This window comes from Symphalangus syndactylus, chromosome 9 (genome assembly GCF_028878055.3).
Source record: "Symphalangus syndactylus isolate Jambi chromosome 9, NHGRI_mSymSyn1-v2.1_pri, whole genome shotgun sequence".
Taxonomy (NCBI): Eukaryota; Metazoa; Chordata; class Mammalia; order Primates; family Hylobatidae; genus Symphalangus; species Symphalangus syndactylus.
This window is the reverse complement of record NC_072431.2, coordinates 100,090,870-100,113,476: the sequence shown is the minus strand read 5'-3', so window position 1 is coordinate 100,113,476 and position 22,607 is coordinate 100,090,870. Positions and strand designations below refer to the sequence as shown.

Below are 22,607 nucleotides of genomic sequence, written 5' to 3'. Positions count from 1 at the left end.
ATTTGCTTGGTAAATATTCCTCCATTTCTTTATTTTGAACCTATGTGTGTCTTTGCATGTGTGATAGGTCTCCTGAATATAGCACACTGATGGGTCTTGACTCTATCCAATTTGCCAGTCTGTGTCTTTTAATTGGGGCATTTAGCCCATTTACATTTAAAATTAATATTGTTATGCATGAGTTTGATCCTATCATTATGATGCTAGCTGGTTATTTTCCCTGTTAGTTGATGCAATTTCTTCATAGTGTCGATGGTGATTACAATTTTTTATGTTTTTGTAGTGGCTGGTACCGGTTTTTCCTTTCCATGTTTAGTGCTTCCTTCAGGAGCTCTTGTAAGACAGGCCTGGTGATGACAGAGTCTCTCAGCATTTGCTTGTCTGTAAAGGATTGTATTTCTCCTTCATTTGTGAAGCATAGCTTGGCTGGATATGAAATTCTGGGTTGAAATTCTTTAAGAATGTTGAATATTGGCCCCCACTCTCTTCTGACTTGTAGGGTTTCTGCAGAGAGATCCATTGTTAGTCTGTCATTTTTCTGTTTTCTAATTCGTTAATTTAGACTTCTGTTTATATTATTTATTGTGTTTTCCTTAGGTATGCGTTTTCTGAGTTTATTGTGTTGGGGGTATTAATTTTTCTTTCTTGTTTTTCAGTGTAAGTATGCAAGCCTGTGAATTTTTCTCTGAAGATGTTTTAGCTCTGTTTCAAAGGTTCCGATAAGTAGTGTTTTTTTTTTTTTTTTTTTTTTAGATGAGATACTTTGTATTTTGGGGGTGTCTTTTTTAACTCAAAAGTTATTTGAGAGTATCTTTAAATATCCAAGTGTAGAGGACTTTTTTCCCCCTGGTTTTGCTATTTGTTTCCTAGTTTTGCTACATTGTGATCAGAGGATGTTGTCTGTACTAGTTTTATATTTTCAAAATTTATTATTATTTTCTTTGTGGTTTAATGTAAGGTCACTTTTGGCAAATGTTTCATATTCATGTGTAATTTAAAAGGTCCTTTGGCAGGACAAAGCAGGAGGATCACTTGAGACCAGGAATTCAAGACCCGACCAGCCTGGGCAGCATAGTGAGACTGTATCTCTATTTAAAAAATAGAAAAGTCAGCCAGGTGTGGTGGTGCATGCCAATAGTCCCAGCTACTGGGGAGGCTGAGGTGGGAGGATCACTTGAGCCCAGGAGTTGGAGGCTGCAGTGAGCTATAATCGCACCACTGCACCTCAGCTTGGGTGACAGAGCAAGACTCTGCCTCTGAAAGAACAAAAAGACATAGATAAAATTTAATGCCATTGCACTTCATCCTAGATGACAGAGTGAGACCCTGTCTCAAAAAAAGGTCTTTAATATTCATCTTTTTTTTTAATTCACGTGATCCTCTTGGACTAAGGTGAATTAAAGTGTACTACTACTCATGTTTCTGTTTTTCTCTATATTGCATATTTTTTTTCCTTTACAAATGTTGCTGCTGTTATATGGGTATAAACATAACTAATAATAACTTGGGTGCAAACTGCATTTTTTTAATATTATAAAAGCTCCTCTGTCTCCTTTAATGTTTATGCCTTATGTTCAACCTTGTCAATAGTAAGATTGTAATTCCTTCATTCTTTTAGTTTGTATTTGCCTGATAAGTTTTTTTTCATTTTCATTTCCTGCATATTTTTTGTTTCATACATGCTTTTTGTATACAGTACAGGGTTAGATTTTGTTTGCAATCCAATCTAATTTTTGTTTTTTGTTTGTTTGTTTGTTCTTATTGGTTTAGCCCATTTATATTTCTTAATATGGTCAGTGCTAATTCTGTCATTATACTTTCTGGTTTCATGACTTTTTAAAAATGTTTCACTGAGTGGCCAGCTTTTTTTTTTTTCTTTTTTAAATAGACTGAGTCTTGCTCTGTCACCCAGGCTGGAGTGCAGTGGTGTGATCTCGGCTCACTGCAACCTCTGCCTCCCAGGTTCAAGCGATTCCCCTGCCTCAGCCTCCCGAATAGCTGGAATTACAGGCGCCTGCCATCATATGCCCAGCTAATTTTTGTATTTTTAGTAGAGACGGGGTTTCACCATGTTGGCCAGGCTGGTCTCAAACTCCTGACCTCTGGTGATCTGCCTGCCTCGGCCTCCCAGAGTGCTGGGATACAGGCGTGAGCCACTGCGCCCAGCCCCAGCTCTTGTTTCATTTTTTTTTTTAATTAGAAATAACTCTGTTGTTTCTTTTAATTAGAAATAACTCTGTTGTTTCTTTTAATTAGAAATAACTGTGGTGTTTCTAATTGTATTTCCTATAACTGTATTTCTGTGTTTAGTGATTACTTTTATAATATTATAGAATACCTCTTATTTTTAGATACTGTTTTTTTCTATGAGCAATAATGAAATTAGTGTATTTCCTATTTTTCTCCTTCCTTCCCGTGTTCTAATTTTAGTTGTTACATTACCTAATGTTTGCTTTTATACTATTAAGTTTTTTTATACTTCTCTTTGCTTTGTTAGCTTTAAATAATACTTTTTGACACCTAGTTATTTATATCATCTTCCCCCCATCCACCCTCACCTCTTTTAATTTTTGCTAGGTATATACTTTATACATTATCTAATCAATGTTCCCACTTTTGTTTTAATCTTACCATTACCTAGATTCAGCTGCCACTGCTAATCCTTTTGCTCTAGGTTTTTCAGACATCTCTTGGCTAGCTGAAGTTCATCCTCATAGAAATCCTTTTAGATGGGCTCATGAGAAATAATTACCTAGATTTCTTGCATGTTTAACACAGACTGCTTATCTATGTGTCTTTTTGTTTTTTGAATAACAGTTTAACTGGGTATAAAATCTTTGGGTTATACCTTCTCTACTTGAGGGTATTTTAAGCATCCTTCTGGTCTTAAAAGTGTAATAATGTGTTTCTGTGGAGAAGTCTGAAACCACCTGATTTGTCCTCCTTTTAAAATTGACTTAGTCTTTTTTGCCAGAATGCCCAAAGAACTCTTTTTTATGACCAGTATCAACTAGGGTTGAAATTGTGTTGATTTTTTCTGGGTCAGTTTTTAGGACTCGGTGTGCTCTTTCAATATGTAGATCTAGATCTACTTTTATTTCTGTAATGTTTTCTTGAATATTATTTTTGACTACAGATAGGCGTTACTGCATTTCCTTTTCTTGTTCTCCGTAGATAACATTTTTTCCCTCTAATTCTTAACTCTTCATTTTCTATTTATTTTTCTCATTTCTACCCCTTGATGTTCCTGTGATTTCTTCTAGTGCTTCTTCTAGTTTTACCTTCATTTTTGTAATAGCTTTTTTCCCCCTTCCCTTCAGGTTTCATCCTTATTTGTGATCTCATCTTTGTAGGTGCTTTTGGACAGTTGCTTCCTTATTTTCTTTAGTATTCATGGTAAATATGTTGATTTATTGAGGCTAGATAGTGGATATATAGTGTTCTGTCATACCATTCAGAACATATACATTTGTATTTTAACTAGTAAATTTGGTGGTGTTCCTTCTCTTATTTTTTTATTATTTATTATTTACTTTGTTCTTCCTAGCCCTTTCTAGATCAAGTTGCTTTCCCTTTCCTCCAGATTAATTTAGAACTTCTACTATGCACCTTTTTGTTCTTTTAATGGTTACGTTACTTTAGTGTATATCATTAAACATGGTTATTTTATTCTGTCATAATGAGGGATTGTCTCTGAGTTCATCCCCTGATACACTTGTTCACTTCCCCCACCCTCCACTGCCTCTCTCAAGTCCTAGTTATTAGGAAATAATTTAGACTTTAAGTTTTTACTGGCAGAATATTGCTTTTGTTTCAAAAACCCATAGTTACGTTACAGTTCCAGATACAGCATTATCTATTTAGATTTAATTTCGCTTATACATGGTTTCTTGCTCTCTGCTGTTGTTTACACTCTTTATTTTTCTCTTACTGAGATCTTCATTCTTACTATAATTTTTGTTTGTTAGGACCTCTTCCGTGAGTAATTTTCCCTGGAAAGTCTCAATGGGTAGTATAGTTTCTGAGCTATTAGATGCCCAAAATATTTTTTCATTTGCCTTTACATATGAATACTATCTTGGGTGTATATAGGATTTTTAATTTCAGTGTTTTTTTTCTCCTTTAAGTCTAATTTTTTTTTTTTTGTTTGTTTTGTGGTGGCATTTTGCATTTGTTGCCCAGGCTGGAATGCAGTGGCAAGATCTTGGCTCACTGCAACTTCTGCCTCCTGGGTTCAAGCAATTCTCCTGCCTCAGTCTCCTGAGTAGCTAGGATTACAAGTGCCTGCCACCACGCCTGGCTCATTTTTGTACTTTTAGTAGAGACAGCGTTTCACCATGTTGGCCAGGCTGTTCTCCAACTTCTCGGGTGATCCGCCTGCCTCGGTCTCCCAAAGTGCTAGGATTACGGCATGAGTCACTGCGCCTGGCCAAAGTTACTCTACTTTTTAACTCGCAGTATTATAGATAAGAAGTCTGGCTTTGTCTCATTATTTTTTTTATTTTAATAACCTGGTCTTTCCATTTGGAAGCTTACAACATAATTTCTATTTTTGAAAGCCAGAATTTTTTTTGTTTTTTCACCGTACTCCCATCTCTAATTAATCCTGCATCTATTTAAGTGTTTTTTCACCCTATTCCTATCTCTAATTCATCCTGCTTGAGACTTCATGAGCCCTTTCAGTCTAAAATCAAGTCTTCTTCAGCCTAGGGATTACTTACTTCTTGTATTTCTTTGATTATTTTTTGTTTGTTCCTTTTGTTCTTCCTGTGACTTCTATAATTTTAATATTAGAGTTTTTAGATTTGTCTTCTGTCTTATGGTTTTATTAATGATTTTTGGTTTCTTTGGAGTTACATGATATTTATTCTAGACCACTGATTTGTTATTTTTAGTGACTTTTTCACTGCCTCTGAAATATTAAATTGAAAAATTACGGGTTTTTTCGTTCTAGGAATTTTTACTGCTGAAGTTGTCATCATTGTTGTCTCCTTCCTTCCTGTCTTCCCTCATTTATTCTGTCCCTATAGTAGGTGCCTATTTAAACTTTTTGGTGTGATTCCCCCTCATCCATTCCTGCATATACTTACATAGTTAATGATCTTTCTCAGTTATGTAATGTTACGAGTTATAGAATCTCTCATTACCTATGTCGGTCATACCGTTATCTTTTTTCTCAAATAGAAAAAGATAGAATGAAAGTTATTTCTCTTTTGTGAGCCTGTTGGTCAGTAGCCTGTCACACGAAGACCTTTTGTTTGAATTTGGAAATTGTTCCTTGGAGCAGAGAGAGTTTTCATTTTCAGCCCACCTCTGGCTTCTTTCCAGTGCTTTCAGTGTCAGTGAGAGCAGCCTTCCTCCCTGTTCTGTTAGATTCACTTAGGTACTGCTGACTGCTTGGGCAGTTTAAGGATTAGAGGACATTGACCAAGTCCAGTGAAAAGAAATAAACTTTTTTCCAAATCAATGTGTTTTTCACCCTTTCCTTAGAACAATTAAAAAGAAAAAAAAAATCCGTGGTGGTACATGCTTGTAGTCTCAGCTACTCTGGAGGCTGAGGCAGGAGAATCGCTTGCGCCCAGGAGGCAGAGGCTGCAGTGAGCCGAGGTTGTACCACTGCACTCCAGCCCAAGTGACAGAGCAAGACTCTGTCTCAAAAAAAATAAAATAACTTCACACTTGCTGTTTCTTGATTTTCACATGGTTGTTACATTACCTGAGGTTTCAGATGAATCTAGATTTATATTCTCCAGGATCCAGCAATTAGTCACAGTTATTTTAGTAGTTTAGGAGCAAGGTAAAGGGGATCAAGAAAGAATTCTCAGTTGCTCATGTTGCATAAGTTCTAATTTAGCCAGAGCTGCTGGTTCTTAGATACTTGATTTTTCTAAATATGTTAGAATTTTATATTTTGCCTTAATATCTCAGGAATGGACATTTTAAATATTTTTCCTGTTCATACATACTTTTAATACTTCACCCCCATATACTAATAAACATTCAAGCATTTATTGGTAAACTTGGCATATTTATATATTCAGTACTTTTTGGTTGAGTGGCTGATACGAACTTCCTGTATAAAGAAGTCAATACACTTAAAAATTTAAAAAAAAAAAAAAAAAAAGATCTGACTTCAGCTGAGTCACCAAAACCACAAGCAGTCAAAGTGCTCAAGTCAGTGGCAACAACAACCCATTGCTTTGGGGCATTTTCTCTGTTCATTGGCTCTTCACTTGTTGCTTGGTGTTTTCCTTAGTCTTCTGAGATCGGTTGCTTCATTAGTTGTTCAAAAAATATTTATTGAGCACTTACTATGTGCAAAACACTATGCTGCATGCTGGGATAAGCAAAATCTACAAGGTCCCCTGCCCTCATAGAATTTACCCAGTTTCTTTAATACAGAGGTGGCAAAGTATTGGCCACATCTGACTCACAGCCATGTTTTATTTTGCTTACACAGCATCAGAAATGTTTTTTGAGCATTCACAAATGAGAATATTCATCTGAATATCTATATTTCCACCTGCTTTAAATGTATAAGTGGCCATGGCATTCTACTCTTAAAAGCAGCTGCCCCTTTTTGATAGGACTGCATGTACCAGTTTGCTTCCATTCTCTAAAAATCCCTGAAACCAAGACCAAATTCAACAGACATTTATTGTTACAATTGTACTATTCTTTTTTCTTATAAAATAGTTAAGATGAGCTGCATCTTTAGGCATCTGAGTTTGTGACCCATGTATACTGATTATAGTCGGCTTGCTAATTATCTCCCAGCCTCTAGAAGAAGCAGAAGAGAAAAAGCCTTACTTATATAATTCGCTTTCGACAAAAGCAGTAGTAGATATGCACATTGTAATACTACTCCTCAAATTCATTCTAACAAAATATCGAATCCTGATTTATAAATCTAATGATAGTTCTGATGTAACATTTGATATTTATTGTTGCATGTTGTCATAGCTGTGTGAATTGGCATTTTCCGGCTTATTTCAATATTGCTGTAGTAAAATTTTGTTTACAATCAGCTAGCATTTAGTGCCTTTTACACATTTTCACATTCATTAGATTTATTTTTAATCATCAGTATTAAAGACCATGTGAGATGTAGGTATTATGACTTGCAATTTATTTTATGAAAGTGAGGCTCAAAGAGGTTTGTGACTTGTCCAAAGCTCAAGCCTGTTCTTTTTCCATGAGACTGCCTTCATTTGCATTATCTTCTTAGATCTTCACAAGGATCCTAAGAGACAGGTCAAGCAGGTTTATCATTATTACCACTTAAGATTGCAGAAAACAAACTCAGACTCCCTTCTTGCGAATAATCACGTAGCAGTGTTCAGAACATACCTGCTCTGTTCCAGGTATCTCGCTAGGCATTTGAGAGGTATTATTTATTTCTACCACTACCCTGTGAGGTAGGTACTATTATCCTGTTACATTCTAGAATAAATTGGAAGAGTTGGAATTTGAAACTAAACTGTAATTTAAAAAAAAAAAAAATTGCTACGTATTACCCAGATTGCTGGACTCTTTTATTGCCACTATGAGCCTACATACATTAAAATTTAAACATTTGTCTAATTTTAAAAGTATACAGTAATAAGCTTGAAAATCAGACAAGGATATTAGCTTTGTTGTGTTTTTAGGACTGGCACTTTTCTCTCCAAAGTGATTGAAGAGAAATGAACCTGAAATTTTACTTCAAAGTATACTTTATTCTATTTTGGTTTGTATTCAACAGTTGCATTTTTTTTTTGTTCATGTGGACAACTCATTTAGGAAAATATTTGTTTAGGTTTTAACAAATCAGTGTAATTGATTTTAAGTTTTAGTTTATTGTTGACTTGTGACAATGAGAGGGCATAGGAAAATTATCTTAGTTTGATTTGATGGTTGGGAAATAACTTGGTAATCTAATAATTTCCTGGACAACTTGTGTGACTACTTGTGGCTTGTCAGGTAAATACTTAATACTTACAAAATACTTAATCGTGAGTTAGCTTTTTAAGGTAAGTTAGGAGCAAAAAGGCCCAAGAAAGCTATGTCTAAGTGTGGAATTAGTGCTCCTTTTGTATATTGTAGCTTTTAGAGTTTGTGATTTGTGTTCCATTTTATTTTAGTTACATTTTCTTGGCGAATTCACCAAATTTCGATTTCCAGAATAAGAATATAAACTTTTTTAAAAAAGTCATCATCAAAAGAGTAACAAATTTTATTTCCTCCTAAAGAATTAGTCTTAATTTTGCATTAAGTTTCTAACAGTGCAGATGAAGGGTGGCTACATGTTTAACGATCAATTCTTAGTTACATTTAAACTTCAGAAGCATTGAAAAAGTAATTTTCAGTGGCTTCTAGGCAGAGAAGCCCAGATTAATAAACGTTATTCCCATATTTTTATTGATATATTTATCTTACAGTGAAAATGGCAACTTCCCTTTGTTAAATATCATTTCTAAGCCTATTTATATTTGAGTACAGTAATAGCTCATGGATCTGTAATTGAAAGAATTAATGTTACGTTCTTTTATACCTATGAGAGATAACTTAATATCTGAAAGTATTTATTATTAAAACTTGTGAGCCCCAACTTTTTGTTCTTTGAGTAATTGCTTTTTACTAATGTTGTAAATTTTTTTAATTCTTGATTTTTCTAGGGATTATTTCACATTTCAGCTGCTTTTGTTTTCTACTGCTATCATTGAGGGTTCAAGAACAAAAAATAAGTCTTCAGGTAAAATGCCTGATCCATAATAGTGCTTGGCATTGTATCTTGCTGAAAAGATCATATACCTGTTTGGATGCTTGATCTGAAAATAAAGTTGTGATGATTATGAAATTTTCGCATGAAGTTTCCTTGGCTGCCTAACAAATTCAGTCTTATTTGTTGGTTTGGTTTTTTTTTTTTTTAAGAATTTTGGCTGTTTGCTTTTTTTTTTTTTTCCATGTTGTCTTGATCTGCAATAACTATATGGATATGTGCTTGGACCTGCTAAGTATTTTAATTTTGCATATTTGGCTGCTTGAATTTTAAGTAATTTCTTTGGACAATGCAAATTTTAAGAGCTTGAGAAACTGTAAGTGAAATATCAAGTAACAGAAGTTTGTAACTAGTTTATAAATGTATATTCATTACCTATTATGTATTTTAAGGTTTCATATTTTACCAAAATTAAATTAAAAATTCAGTTTCTCAGTTGCACAGGCCACATTTCAAGTGCAGTTTTCAGGCCATATGTGGCTAGTGGTTACCATTGTGGACAGCACAGATAAAAGGTGTTTTTTCATCACTGTCCATAGTTCTATTGGACAGAGCTGTTTTAAATTGTGTAAGCAGTTAATTGTAAGGTCATTTCAGTTATTTTATCCAGAAGATAAAGCGTGTCACCAGTCTTGAGAGTACTTCCTCTAAATATGTAGCTTGAGTATTTAAAACTTAGTTGTTTAAAACAGTCCAGTTGCTTTGGTATTTATGCTGCTTTAAAGTGAAATTGTTCCTTGTAGCAGAATTCATGAAGTAGGAAAAATGCCAAGGACTTAGTCTAAATTTGAATCCTGACCTCAGGACTTACTAGTTTAGTAACTTCTGGTAAGTTACTTTACTTCTTTGAGCCTCGGTTTCCTTATGTGTAAAATGAAGGTAACAATAGTTACTTCATAGGATTAACATGTGACTTAAATATGTCAAAAGCACATTAAAAAGTGCATGTTTTTAATCCTTTTAAAATATAAAATGAAGCCAATACATAAATTAATTAGACAGTGTCATATGCTTGGAGTTGTTCCCAGCCTGGCAGTTATAATAGGTGCCTAAGTTCCTGGTCTTCATGGAGTTATTTGATGACATTGTTTAAGTTTGAAACAAGTGGAATACCAAGATGGAGAGAAAAAGAAATAGGAAGATGACTGACTTTGTTTTTGGAGAGGTGCATGAAGTACTATCTGATAATAACTAACATTTTGTATAGTGTTTTTTTTATAACTTATAAAGTTTTTTCACACAATTCTTTAAAATTTCATCTCTAATATTTTGAGTACCTTTAACAGAAGAATAAAAGGAAACTTGAGGTTGACGAACATTTTTGTTCGTGAGAATGGAAATTGATATTAAGTTTTCAACTTTAAATCTTAGGCTCTTTCTACTTAAGCTGTTCTTTGATAGCAGTCGCATTTGTGAGGCAGGCATATATTTCACAATTTCCAGGGATGGGACTCAGGTACATACAATTTTTTGGTATATGTTGAAAATGCACCCATTGAAGTGATTCTAGTGCCCACTTCTGGTTAAAACTCATAATCATTGCTCTTTTCCTGTCTTTTAACTTTTCTTTTCCTGTAATCAGTACATCTAAATTAATGCATAGATTACATGAATAAGACAAGGCATTAAACTGATAAGCAATGCGCTGATTTAACTTTTACTACTCTAGATGTTGAGATATGAGCAACAACACTTTTTAAAAAGCAATACGTTTAGTTCCCTGTTGACAGTCTCTTGTGTCTCCATTGATCATTGCTTGTGGAGGAGGAATCCAGACTAGCCAACTATGGTAGTTAAATCTGTGAGTGTTCCCTTCTCTGCTTCTTTAATATGAGTTTTGGCTAGTTAGTAGTCTACCACAAGATATTCCAGTTCTGAAGTGTTGACTCCTTAATCCCTGTGGGTGTTATCTTCATAAATGTTTTCAACTGATCTTTAGATTTTTAATCTTTTCCCAACTGTCTTGAAGATGCTTTAGTATCCTGGGTTTAGTGGTATTTCCAGGTCCTGTTTTTAAGTATGAATGTATCACATTACTAACAAGTCTTTCACAATTGTAAAACGTAGTTACCTATGTGAAGGCAAAAGCTCAAAACTTTCCTCTGAATGAAAGTGTCATTATAGGGGTGAGAGAGGGGGCTACTCTAGCAAACCCCCAGGTAGGCAAAAATTAATCACATTCCACAGTGAATTTTCAAAACTGAAAATGTTTTTAAACATACAAAGACACATTCTAGTGGAAACAAGACTTTAAAATGTGAAAATCAAGCATTTGCTATTTGAAGCTGTAATCATGAAGTTTTAAAGTCAGAGTGAACTATCTTCTAACTCAGAGTTGCTTATCAAAATGCAACTGATCAGTGGCTACAATATGTTAACATCAGCTTTTAATTTTCTGAGCAGAGATTATTTCACTAGAAGCTATTTTTGTGGATATTAGGCTGTTTCTGCACTGAAATCAGTGTGTTTGGGATGTTTTTATATACAGGTATACTTTTCTTGAACAGAAAATACAATTCTGAAGTACAGTTCTGATTATTTTTTATTGCTAGGGTTTAAGGGAGCTTATTTTTTAAATGACTTTAACCCAGCATTCTGAATTACACTAAAAAGGTTGTTTAAACTTAGTACCTGCAAAGCATCTGAGGGATAAGTCTCGCCTCTGTCAATTTTAAAATAGCATTGTGTTCTTAAAATATGTATCATTCTGTTAATTATAGGCAGGTTGGATTTGTCTTTGTTGTACTATAAATTTTCTTATAAATAGGATAAAATGTAGACCTTTTAAAATATTCTCATCTCAAAGACTTTGAAGAGCTCTGAAAATGAGATGCGTCTAAAATTGATGTTGCATCATAGTTTAATGGAAGCGTTTTGTTTTTACTTGGTAGTATATAAAGCTAATGGTGCATATTATGACCATTAATGTTTCAGGTTTGATAAAAAGTGGTGGTTGACTTTTTGAAGTTGGTTGTGAAACTTACACTCACATAATTCTTTGATAAGAATGGTATATCTTTGTGATGAAAAAATATGTAAGTGGTGAGAATATACCATATTACTTGGAATTATAGACCTTTACCAAGTTTTTTAAGTGTTTCCTTTAGATCCTTTTTCTTTTTGTTCTCCCTGCTATCAGTTAGATGCTTCACATTAAACTTGTTCCCTATCTGAATCTCCTGTTGAAAGATACTAGAACAATAAGAGAAAAATGGAGATCAAGAGAATGAGAAAAAGCATGGGGTGCAGGATGGGGTGGGAGTAGTGGGTAAGATTTCTAGGGCCAAGAGAAAAAAAAATGGGGAAAGGGAGGGCACTTCGGGGAGGTGGTAATAACATTTTCCGTTTATCCAGCTTTGCTTGTCCAGAAATCTTTACCTGCTTAAGTTTCTGACTGTAATATATTAGCTTGTGAGCTGCCCAGTAGTTAGCTCAAATCACTCCTAACATATGCAGTCCATTCAGCTGATGTAAACCCTTGCTGAGGCCTTTGCTTATTCTGCAGAAGGTACCCTGTTACCTCCTCCAGCATTCTGAGTAAATCATCTCCTGGTATCTTGTCTTACGTAGACCAAATAGAGTCTGTGTTCCTTCTTAATGTGCAGTCTCAAATGAATAATTAAAGGGAAGAACCACTTGTTATAGAATGAATTTTTCTGCAAGGTACTCTTACAGATAATGTACACAATTGAATTTGTTGGTTGGTTTTTATAGGAGGAATGGGCATATCAAACAAATACTTAACTTTAGAAAACTTCCCTGTCTTTCTGTTTCTTTCAGAATTTAGGTAGAGATTGATGCAGTCTTTACCGTTTAGCATATTTGATTTTTTATTTTGAAAAGCAGTAATTTGTTTATTTATAGTATAAATTCATATTGCATGTTCCTGCTTTAGCTTTCCATTCTGTAAATGAAGAACATATACTCTGGAGCAGTTTGTCCATGTTCTTCAGTAATGGCATGTTTTATTCTGCATTTAAAAAAGAGTCACAAAGTAAATCTGGCTTACATACTCTATTTTAAGCAAACTGCTTTTAAAAATTAAATTTTAGCATTAGAATATAATTTAAATTTTCAGTATTAACACATGGATTGAGAGAACCTAAACATTTTTTCAAAAGGAACATTTGCATTATAAAGAGATTTACCCTTGAAGATTTTAAGCACACCATAGAGTTTTTTGTTTGTTTGTTTTTAAGTACCCTGCAGATCCTTTTGGAAGCCACTCTAATTAATGCCTGGAGTAGGCTTGGTATTGTCATGGAAAAAGATTATGAAGAATTGCTGCATCCAATTCTGAAATCCTCAAATTTCCAAAAGTCTCTTTCAGAATCTACACAAAAGTTTTGATATTCCTTTGCATTTTCTTGAGTTAAGCAACTTTTTAAAAGTCCTACATTCGGGGTGATTTCTTGAACTTACCCAATTTTATTATTTTATAATTTTTAAAATTATAATAGTATTTTATTTTCATGTCTTTTTAGCCACATTACACTGTAAAATTCTTTGAACTATCTTGGTCACACTAAAGGAAAAGAAATTCACGGTACAAATAACTAGTTTATTGATAAAGTTATAGAGCAAAATCTGTGCAATTTGGGTGATTCTGTACTGTTTTTGCTTACTGTAATGCTTCAGTAAAATAGAAATGAAAACACGAGACAATGGAAGTAAAGGTAAACATTATTCAGTCATTTATGAATAGTATTTCAAATACATGTGCTGAGTTTTATGTATTTCTGGCGAAAAGATATGCCAAGTAAGGTGGAATCACAACTTTTCATCAATTAGCATTCGCATAATTCTTTTTTCAATTTGATGGATAATTTTATTGTCCTGAATTCATTTTCTCTTTCTTCAGAGGATGTACTGAGTAAAGATGCTGGGGAATGTGCAATATGCCTTGAAGAATTGCAGCAGGGAGATACTATAGCACGACTGCCTTGTCTATGCATATATCATAAAGGGTAAGTTCACCAAGTTGGTATTAGAGTAAAAGATTATTCTTACAGTTTCAAACATTGTAATTAGGGCTGAAAAGGAATCTTCATTGAAACCACCCCCTCCCTGTCTCACACATACTTCTTAAAACTTAATGATCTTTTCTCTCTATTTGAACTAAGACTTGAACCCACATCTGTTTGTATCCAAAAGGCTACTATTTTTAAAGCATTTGATATGACCCAGCTGTTGTCCATAGCTTCTTAAATAAATTATCTCATGTAAGCCTTGTAACCATTGCATTTTACAATTGAGGAAATAAGCTAAGGGACAATATGGAATTTCCCCAAGGTTCCAAGGCTAGTAAATGGCAAAGTTGAGATTCCAGTAGATTTGGAATCTGCTTGACTCCAAAACCTGTCTGCTTTCTCATATGGTCTTCTTGCTTTTAGGTGATACAGGAAAAATTTGGGGTTAAAAAAAAAAAAGTTTAAGGTAACCATAAAAAGAAAACTATAACTTTTAACCTGATGAAAATACGGTACTTAAGTAAAGATGGGGTGGGGGAAAACTTAGAGAAAACAGAGGAAATAAAAGAAAATATGGAGACAAAAATAAATCCAAATATATCAGTTATAATAAATACACATAGAACAAACCCACTGGTTGAAAAACAGATTGAAAGGTTGGGATAGGGAGTTGATAAACAACATGTTTAAACATAAGGATACATAACATTTGAAAGTAAAAGGATAGAAAACTATATCCGGGCAAATATTAACTAAAAGAAACTACAAAGCTAAACTAGCATTAGACAAAGCAAACTTTACAGCAAAAAACATTGTTAGGGATAGAATTCCTATAGAATGACAAAAAGTATATAACATTCTTTTTTTTTTTTTTTTTTGAGATGGAGTCTCGCTCTGTTGCCCAGGCTGGAGTGCAGTGGCGTGATCTCGGCTCACTGCAAGCTCCGCCTCCTGGGTTCACGCCATTCTTCTGCCTCAGCCTCCCAAGTAGCTGGGACTACAGGCACCTGCCACCACACCTGGCTAATTTTTTATGTTTTTAGTAGAGACAGGGTTTCACCGTGTTAGCCAGGATGGTCTTGATCTCCTGACCTCGTGTTCCACCCATCTCAGCCTCCCAAAGTGCTGGGAATATCATTCTATTTTTATGTATCTAATAACATCTCAATATTTATAAAACCCTCAGACGAAACTGACAATGTCATTTATCATCATAATGGAACATTTAGTACACCTTTCATTGAGTCAAGCCACATACACAAAAAATGAATCAAGACCTAGAAAAATAGAGCAATGCAGTTAAGTTTGATCTAATTGATGTGTATATGTATTTGTATCTGTGCCCATCAATTAATTAGAGAATACATATTTTCAACCACACATGAAGTATTATAGAAATTGATCATGTCCTAGACCATAAAGCAAATTGCAGCAAAGTGCAAAGAATTGGTACCATATAGGATGCTGTACACTGACTACTATTAGATGTCACTAATAAAAAGATAAATAATCCTCATACATACTTTTGAGTAACTTGTGAGTCAAAGAAAAAATCATCATGGAATGCAGGAAATACTCAGAACTGAGTAACAGTGATGTTTTTGACAAGTACCTAGAGTGATCCTCACAAGGTTCATGTTACAGTAGAAAGAAAGGCTGAAAACCCAATAAGCCAAGTTTCTTACTTAAGAAATTAGAAAAGTAACAGCAGAATAAACACAAAGAAAATAGAAAAAAATAGTGAAGATCAGAGAAGAAAATAAATTTTAAAATGACACACTAGAGACCCACAAACCACCAGTTGGTTCAGAACAGGATTGTTCTGAAAAAATGAGGAATGTGAATTCAGACACAGAAGAAATTAAAAACAATGAGAAAAAACAGGCCTATACAGACAATGCAGCAATGAGTTTTACCAGATATACAAAGAACACCATGCTAACAACCTTAGATTCTTCTAAAAAGTAGAAAAAGATGGAAGGTTCTCCCATTTATTTTATGAGAAAATTATAAACTTGATACAAACTCAGATAAGGACAGTACAGGAAAGAAAAGTAGAAAACAGTCTCATGAACATAGATTTAAAAGTCCAAAAACGTATCAACAAACCCAACTCAACAGTAAGTATCTTACAATATATATCTAAAATAATGCCTCATGACCAAGTTGCATTTATGCTAGGAATGCAAAGATACTGTAAGGTAGAAAATGTATTGATGTAATTTACTGCATTAACAAAGGAAAGAAACATTAACTCAATAAATGTGAGAAAGCTTTCAGTAAAATTCTATCCTTGCATACTAATGATTTAAAAATAAAAGCTAACAATAAATATTGGATAAATTATTAAAATTCGTGAGAGTTACCAGGGTTGCCGGATATGAGATCAACCTATGGAAATAAGTTGCATTCATATTGCAACAGGAAAAAAGGAAATATGTCTTAAACTATAACATTAATGTCAACAGAGACTAAAAGGACTATAAGGCATATTAGGATTAAATTTTATAAAAGATATGTAAGACTTTCCTTTAGATAAAATTTGAAAACTTTATGGAAAGATATAGGCAATCTGAAATTAATCTGGACATCTACCATATTGTGGATAGAAAGACTCAGTGTCATAATGATGTCATTTTACCTCAGATTGACCTATATAGTTAATACTACCTTAGTCAAATCTCAACTAGTTAGTTCATGTAACTTGACAAGTTGCTGCCAAAACTGCATGGGGACCAACGAGTGAAGGGCCAAGAACAGTTAAGACACTTATGAAGAAGAACACCATGTTGGTGGGACTTGTCCTGTACAGATTTATTATAAGACCATATTAATTAAGACAGTATGGAAATGGCACAGGTGAGCCAGTAGAACGGAATGGAGTCCATAAACACTTGTGCCTTTCTGGAGAGACAGCATAGCATGGGAGTTAAGAGCATGGACTTTGAAGTCAAGACACTCAGCATTTGAATCCCAGCTCCTCCACTAATTCTGTGTGTGATCTTGGTCAAGTTAGTTTTTTTCTCTCTCAATTCATAAGATGGGGACAATAGAAACAACTTCATGGAGTATAAGGGTATAAACGAGTGGTGGCACATACATAATAGATGCTATGTAACTGTTGAATAAATGAAAAAAATTGATTTGCCAGAGATGAAATTACAGTATAGGAGAGAAAGAATGAACTATTCAATAAATGGTGCTGGGATCAATTGGTTATTGATGTGGAAAAACAGTTGAGTCTTTATCTTGCATTTGAAATAAAAGTCAATTCCAGGTTGACTAAATACCTGCCTCTGAGAACCAAAATCTAAAGTGGCGAGGAAAGAAAATAGTGGAAGTGTTTTTGACCTCTTGTTAGGGAATTATTTTTTGTCTGGGATACACTTCTCCCCAAGAAATAATTTCAAGATTGATAAATTTGGCTGTGTTAAAACTTAAAACTTATTTGTATCATGACCCAGCAGAAAAGCAAAAAACTAGACTTTATACTAGGATTGTTTTTCAACACACATAATAAAAGAGGTTTGGTATTGGGAATAATGTTCTCCCTCTATGACTTTCTGTAATGCAGTGAACTCATTGCATTTGGTAAATGAGAGAGTGAAGACAATATAATAACAGGATCTTACTGGTTCTACATTAGATTTTCCAGCACATTAATGTTCTGCTTCATCAGATAACAGCAGATGAAAGCATATATGCTAACAATGAGCTGTGTAAGAATACAGTATACCCATCTCCCCATGTTCTTACTCTTAATTAGACCATGGGCTTTGTTGTGGAGTCCTTACTTCACAGTTCTCACAATTTGTGCATTAGCTTTTTTCTTCATAACTCAGCAGTCTCAATCCTACCTTAATCCTCTTTCTGTAAGGCTAACTTCACCATTTAAAAAAAATATTTACAGTAGTGTTCTATTTATTAGGAATGAGCATGTCTTTGTTCTGGTGATAAAATTGTGTTATTTGAGTAGTCTGCCTTTAACCTGACTTTTCCCCCAAGCCCTGTTACTTTTAGCTTATGGTTTTGTGGAAAGCAGTGTTTATCAAAAACCTGTATATTATAACTCAAATACCTGGATAATAGTTTCCTAGAAAACTATCAGTTAATTCAGAAAAAAGGACCCTCAACTGGCCAATAAATAATATAAATAGGCATATTTGGTAGATAACCCTGTAATAGCTGTGTGGAGTGCATATTCTACAACTCAGTAATTCCACCTCTACATAAATGCCCTAGAGAAACTCTGGATCTTTTGCTCTAAGACAGTGCTACTATTCAAAGTACAAGTCCAGAAGGCAATAAGGAGTTTCTGCCAGTTAAATCAACACTATGCTGCTTTCATTGAGAAAGCCTTGCTTTGATTTTTTTGAGTCATTTGAAACAGTGTGATTAGTGAGGAAATTAACTTGTATTTGGGTGCAAACTCCTTATCTCAAAGAATGTTCATAGCATCATTGAAAATATCCATCAGTAAAAGCATGTATATGTAAATTGTGTATATTTATATAATGGAATGTTGTGCACAATGAAAATGTAAAAACAGGCCAGGCGCACTGGCTCACACCTATAATCCCAACACTTTGGGAGGCTGAGGTGGGTGGATCACCTGAGTTCAAGACCAGCCTGACCAACATGGTGAAACCTTGTCTCTACTGAAAAAAAAAAAAAAAAAAAAAATTAGCTGGGTGTGTGGCAGGTGGCACCTGTAATCCCAGCTACTCGGGAGGCTGAGGCAGGAGAATTGCTTGAACCTGGGAGGCAGCGGAGTTTGCAGTGATTTGAGATGTTTGCCACTGCACTTCAGCCTGGGCAACACAGCAAGACACTGTCTCAAAAAACAAAAAGCAGGGGTGGAGCCAAGATGGCTGAATAGGAACAGCTCTGGTCTACAGCTCCCAGCGTGAGCGACGCAGAAGACGGCTGATTTCTGCATTTCCATCTGAGGTACCAGGTTCATCTCACTAGGGAGTGCCAGACAGTTGGCGCAGGACAGTGGGTACAGCGCACCATGCACGAGCCGAAGCAGGGCAAGGCATTGCCTCACTCGGGAAGCGCAAGGGGTCAGGGAGTTCCCTTTCCTAGTCAAAGAAAGGAGTGACAGACGGCACCTGGAAAATCGGGTCACTCCCACCCTAATACTGCGCTTTTCCGACGGGCTTAAAAAACGGCACACCAGGAGATTGTGTCCCGCATCTGGCTCGGAGGGTCCTACGCCCACGGAGTCTCTCTGATTGCTAGCACAGCAGTCTGAGATTAAACTGCAAGGCAGCACGAGGCTGGGGGAGGGGCGCCCAACATTGCCCAGGCTTGATTAAGTAAACAAAGCAGCCAGGAAGCTCGAACTGGGTGGAGACCACCACAGCTCAAGGAGGCCTGCCTGCCTCTGTAGGCTCCACCTCTGGGGGCAGGGCACAGACAGACAAAAAGACAGCAGTAACCTCTGCAGACTTAAATGTCCCTGTCTGACAGCTTTGAAGAGAGTAGTGGTTCTCCCAGCAGGCACCTGGAGATCTGAGAACCGGCAGACTACCTCCTCAAGTGGGTCCCTGACCCCCGAGCAGCCTAACTGGGAGGCACCCCCGAGTAGGGGCAGACTGACGCCTCACACAGCCGGGTACTCCTCTGAGACAAAACTTCCAGAGGAACGATCAGGCAGCAGCATTCACGGTTCACGAAAATCTGCTGTTCTGCAGCCACCACTGCTGACACCCAGGCAAACAGGGTCTGGAGTGGACCTCTAGCAAACTCCAACAGACCTGCAGCTGAGGGTCCTGTCTGTTAGAACGAAAACTAACAAACAGAAAGGACATCCACACCAAAAACCCATCTGTATATCACCATCATCAAAGACCAAAAGTAGATAAAACCACAAAGATGGGGGAAAAACAGAGCAGAAAAACTGGAAACTCTAAAAAGCAGAGTGCCTCTCCTCCTCCAAACGAACGCAGATCCTCACCAGCAATGGAACAAAGCTGGACGGAGAAAGACTTTGACGAGTTGAGAGAAGAAAGCTTCAGACGATCAAACTACTCCGAGCTACAGAAGGAAATTCAAGCCAAAGGCAAAGAAGTTAAAAACTTTGAAAAAGAATTAGACGAATGTATAACTAGAATAACCAATACAGAGAAGTGCTTAAAGGAGCTGATGGAGCTGAAAGCCAAGGCTGGAGAACTACGTGAAGAATGCAGAAGCCTCAAGAGCCGATGCAATCAACTGGAAGAAAGGGTGTCAGCGATGGAAGACGAAATGAATGAAATGAAGCGAGAAGGGAAGTCTAGAGAAAAAAATAAAAAGAAACGAACAAAGCCTCCAAGAAATATGGGACTATGTGAAAAGACCAAATCTACGTCTGATTGGTGTACCTGAAAGTGACGGGGAGAATGGAAACAAGTTGGAAAACCTCTGCAGGATATTATCCAGGAGAACTTCCCCAATCTAGCAAGGCAGGCCAACATTTAGATTCGGGAAATACAGAGAATGCCACAAAGATACTCCTCTAGAAGAGCAACTCCAGGACACATAATTGTCAGATTCACCAAAGTTGAAATGAAGGAAAAAATGTTAAAGGGAGCCAGAGAGAAAGGTTGGGTTACGCACAAAGGGAAGCCCATCAGACTAACAGTGGATCTCTCGGCAGAAACTATACAAGCCAGAAGAGAGTGGGGGCCGATATTCAAGATTCTTAAAGAAAAGAATTTTCAACCCAGAATTTCATATCCAGCCAAACTAAGCTTCATAAGTGAAGGAGAAATAAAATCCTTTACAGACAAGCAAATGCTGAGAGATTTTGTCACCACCAGGCCTGCCCTAAAAGAGCTCCTGAAGGAAGCACTAAACATGGAAAGGAACAACTGGTACCAGCCACTGCAAAATCATGCCAAATTGTAAGGACCATCGAGGCTAGGAAGAAACTGCATCAACTAATGAGCAAAATAACCACCTAACATCATAATGACAGAGTCAAATTCACACATAACAATACTAAGCTTAAATGTAAATGGGCTAAATGCTCCAATTAAAAGACACAGACTGGCAAATTGGATAAAGAGTCAAGACCCATCAGTGTGCTGTATTCAGGAAACCCATCTCATGTTCAGAGACACACATAGGTTCAAAATAACTGGATGGAGGAAGATCTACCAAGCAAATGGAAAACAAAAAAAGGCGAGGGTTGCAATCCTAGTCTCTGATAAAACAGACTTTAAACCAACAAAGATTAAAAGAGACAAGGCCATTGCATAATGGTAAAGGGATCAATTCAACAAGAAGAGCTAACTATCCTAAATATATATGCACCCAATACAGGAGCACCCAGATTCATAAAGCAAGTCCTGAGTGACCTACGAAGAGACTAAGACTCCCACATAATAATAATGGGAGACTTTAACACCCCACTGTCAGCATTAGACAGATCAACGAGACAGAAAGTTAACAAGGATACCCAGGAATTGAACTCAGCTCTGCACCAAGCGGACCTAATAGACATCTACAGAACTCTCCACCCCAAATCAACAGAATATACATTTTTCTCAGCACCACGCCACACCTATTCCAAAATTGACCACATAGTTGGAAGTAAAGCACTCCTCAGCAAATGTAAAAGAACAGAAATTATAACAAACTGTCTCTCAGACCACAGTGCAATCAAACTAGAACTCAGGATTAAGAAACTCACTCAAAACCTTTCAACTACATGGAAACTGAACAACCTGCTCCTGAATGACTACTGGGTACATAACGAAATGAAGGTGGAAATAAAGATGTTCTTTGAAACCAATGAGAACAAAGACACAACATACCAGAATCTCTGGGACACATTCAAAGCAGTGTGTAGAGGGAAATTCATAGCACTAAATGCCCACAAGAGAAAGCAGGAAACATCCAAAATTGACACCCTAACATCACAATTAAAAGAAGTAGAGAAGCAAGAGCAAACACATTCAAAAGCTAGCAGAAGGCAAGAAATAACTAAGATGAGAGCAGAACTGAAGGAAATAGAGACACAAAAAACCCTTCAGAAAATTAATGAATCCAGGAGCTGGTTTTTTGAAAAGATCAACAAAATTGATAGACTGCTAGCAATACTAATAAAGAAGAAAAGAGAGAAGAATCAAATAGATGTAATAAAAAATGATAAAGGGGATATCACCACCGATCACAGAAATACAAACTACCATCAGAGAATACTACAAACACCTCTACGCAAATAAACTAGAAAATCTAGAAGAAATAGATAAATTCCTCGACACATACACCCTCCCAAGACTAAACTAGGAAGAAGTTGAATCTCTGAATAGACCAATAACAGACTCTGAAATTATGGCAGTAATCAATAGCTTACCAACCAAAAAGAGTCCAGGACCTGATGGATTCACAGCCAAATTCTACCAGAGGTACAAGGAGGAACTGGTACCATTCCTTCTGAAACTATTCCAATCGATAGAAAAAGAGGGAATCCTCCCTAACTCATTTTATGAGGCCAGCATCATCCTGATACCAAAGCCGGGCAGAGACACAACCAAAAAAGAGAATTTTAGACCAATATCCTTGATGAACATTGATGCAAAAATCCTCAGTAGAATACTGGCAAACCGAATCCAGCAGCACATCAAAAAGCTTATCCACCATGATCAAGTGGGCTTCATCCCTGGGATGCAAGGCTGGTTCAACATACGAAAATCAATAAATGTAATCCAGCATATAAACAGAACCAAAGACAAAAACCACATGATTATCTCAACAGATGCAGAAAAGGCCTTCGACAAAATTCAACAACCCGTCATGCTAAAAACTCTCAATGAATTAGGTATTGATGGAATGTATCTCAAAATAATAACAGCTATCTATGACAAACCCACAGCCAATATCAT

The 22,607-nt window shown here is 36.0% G+C and overlaps 1 protein-coding gene across 1 annotated transcript in view; it reads left to right on the top strand.

Moving 5' to 3' along the window:
* Nucleotides 1–22,607, top strand: part of LOC129490086 (E3 ubiquitin-protein ligase ZNRF2) — a 100,904-nt gene that overhangs the window by 62,542 nt on the left and 15,755 nt on the right. The window contains exon 3 of the mRNA XM_055293531.2: nt 13,623–13,728. Within this exon, the coding sequence (XP_055149506.1) occupies nt 13,623–13,728 (106 nt within the window). The remainder of the gene's footprint in view (nt 1–13,622; nt 13,729–22,607) is intronic.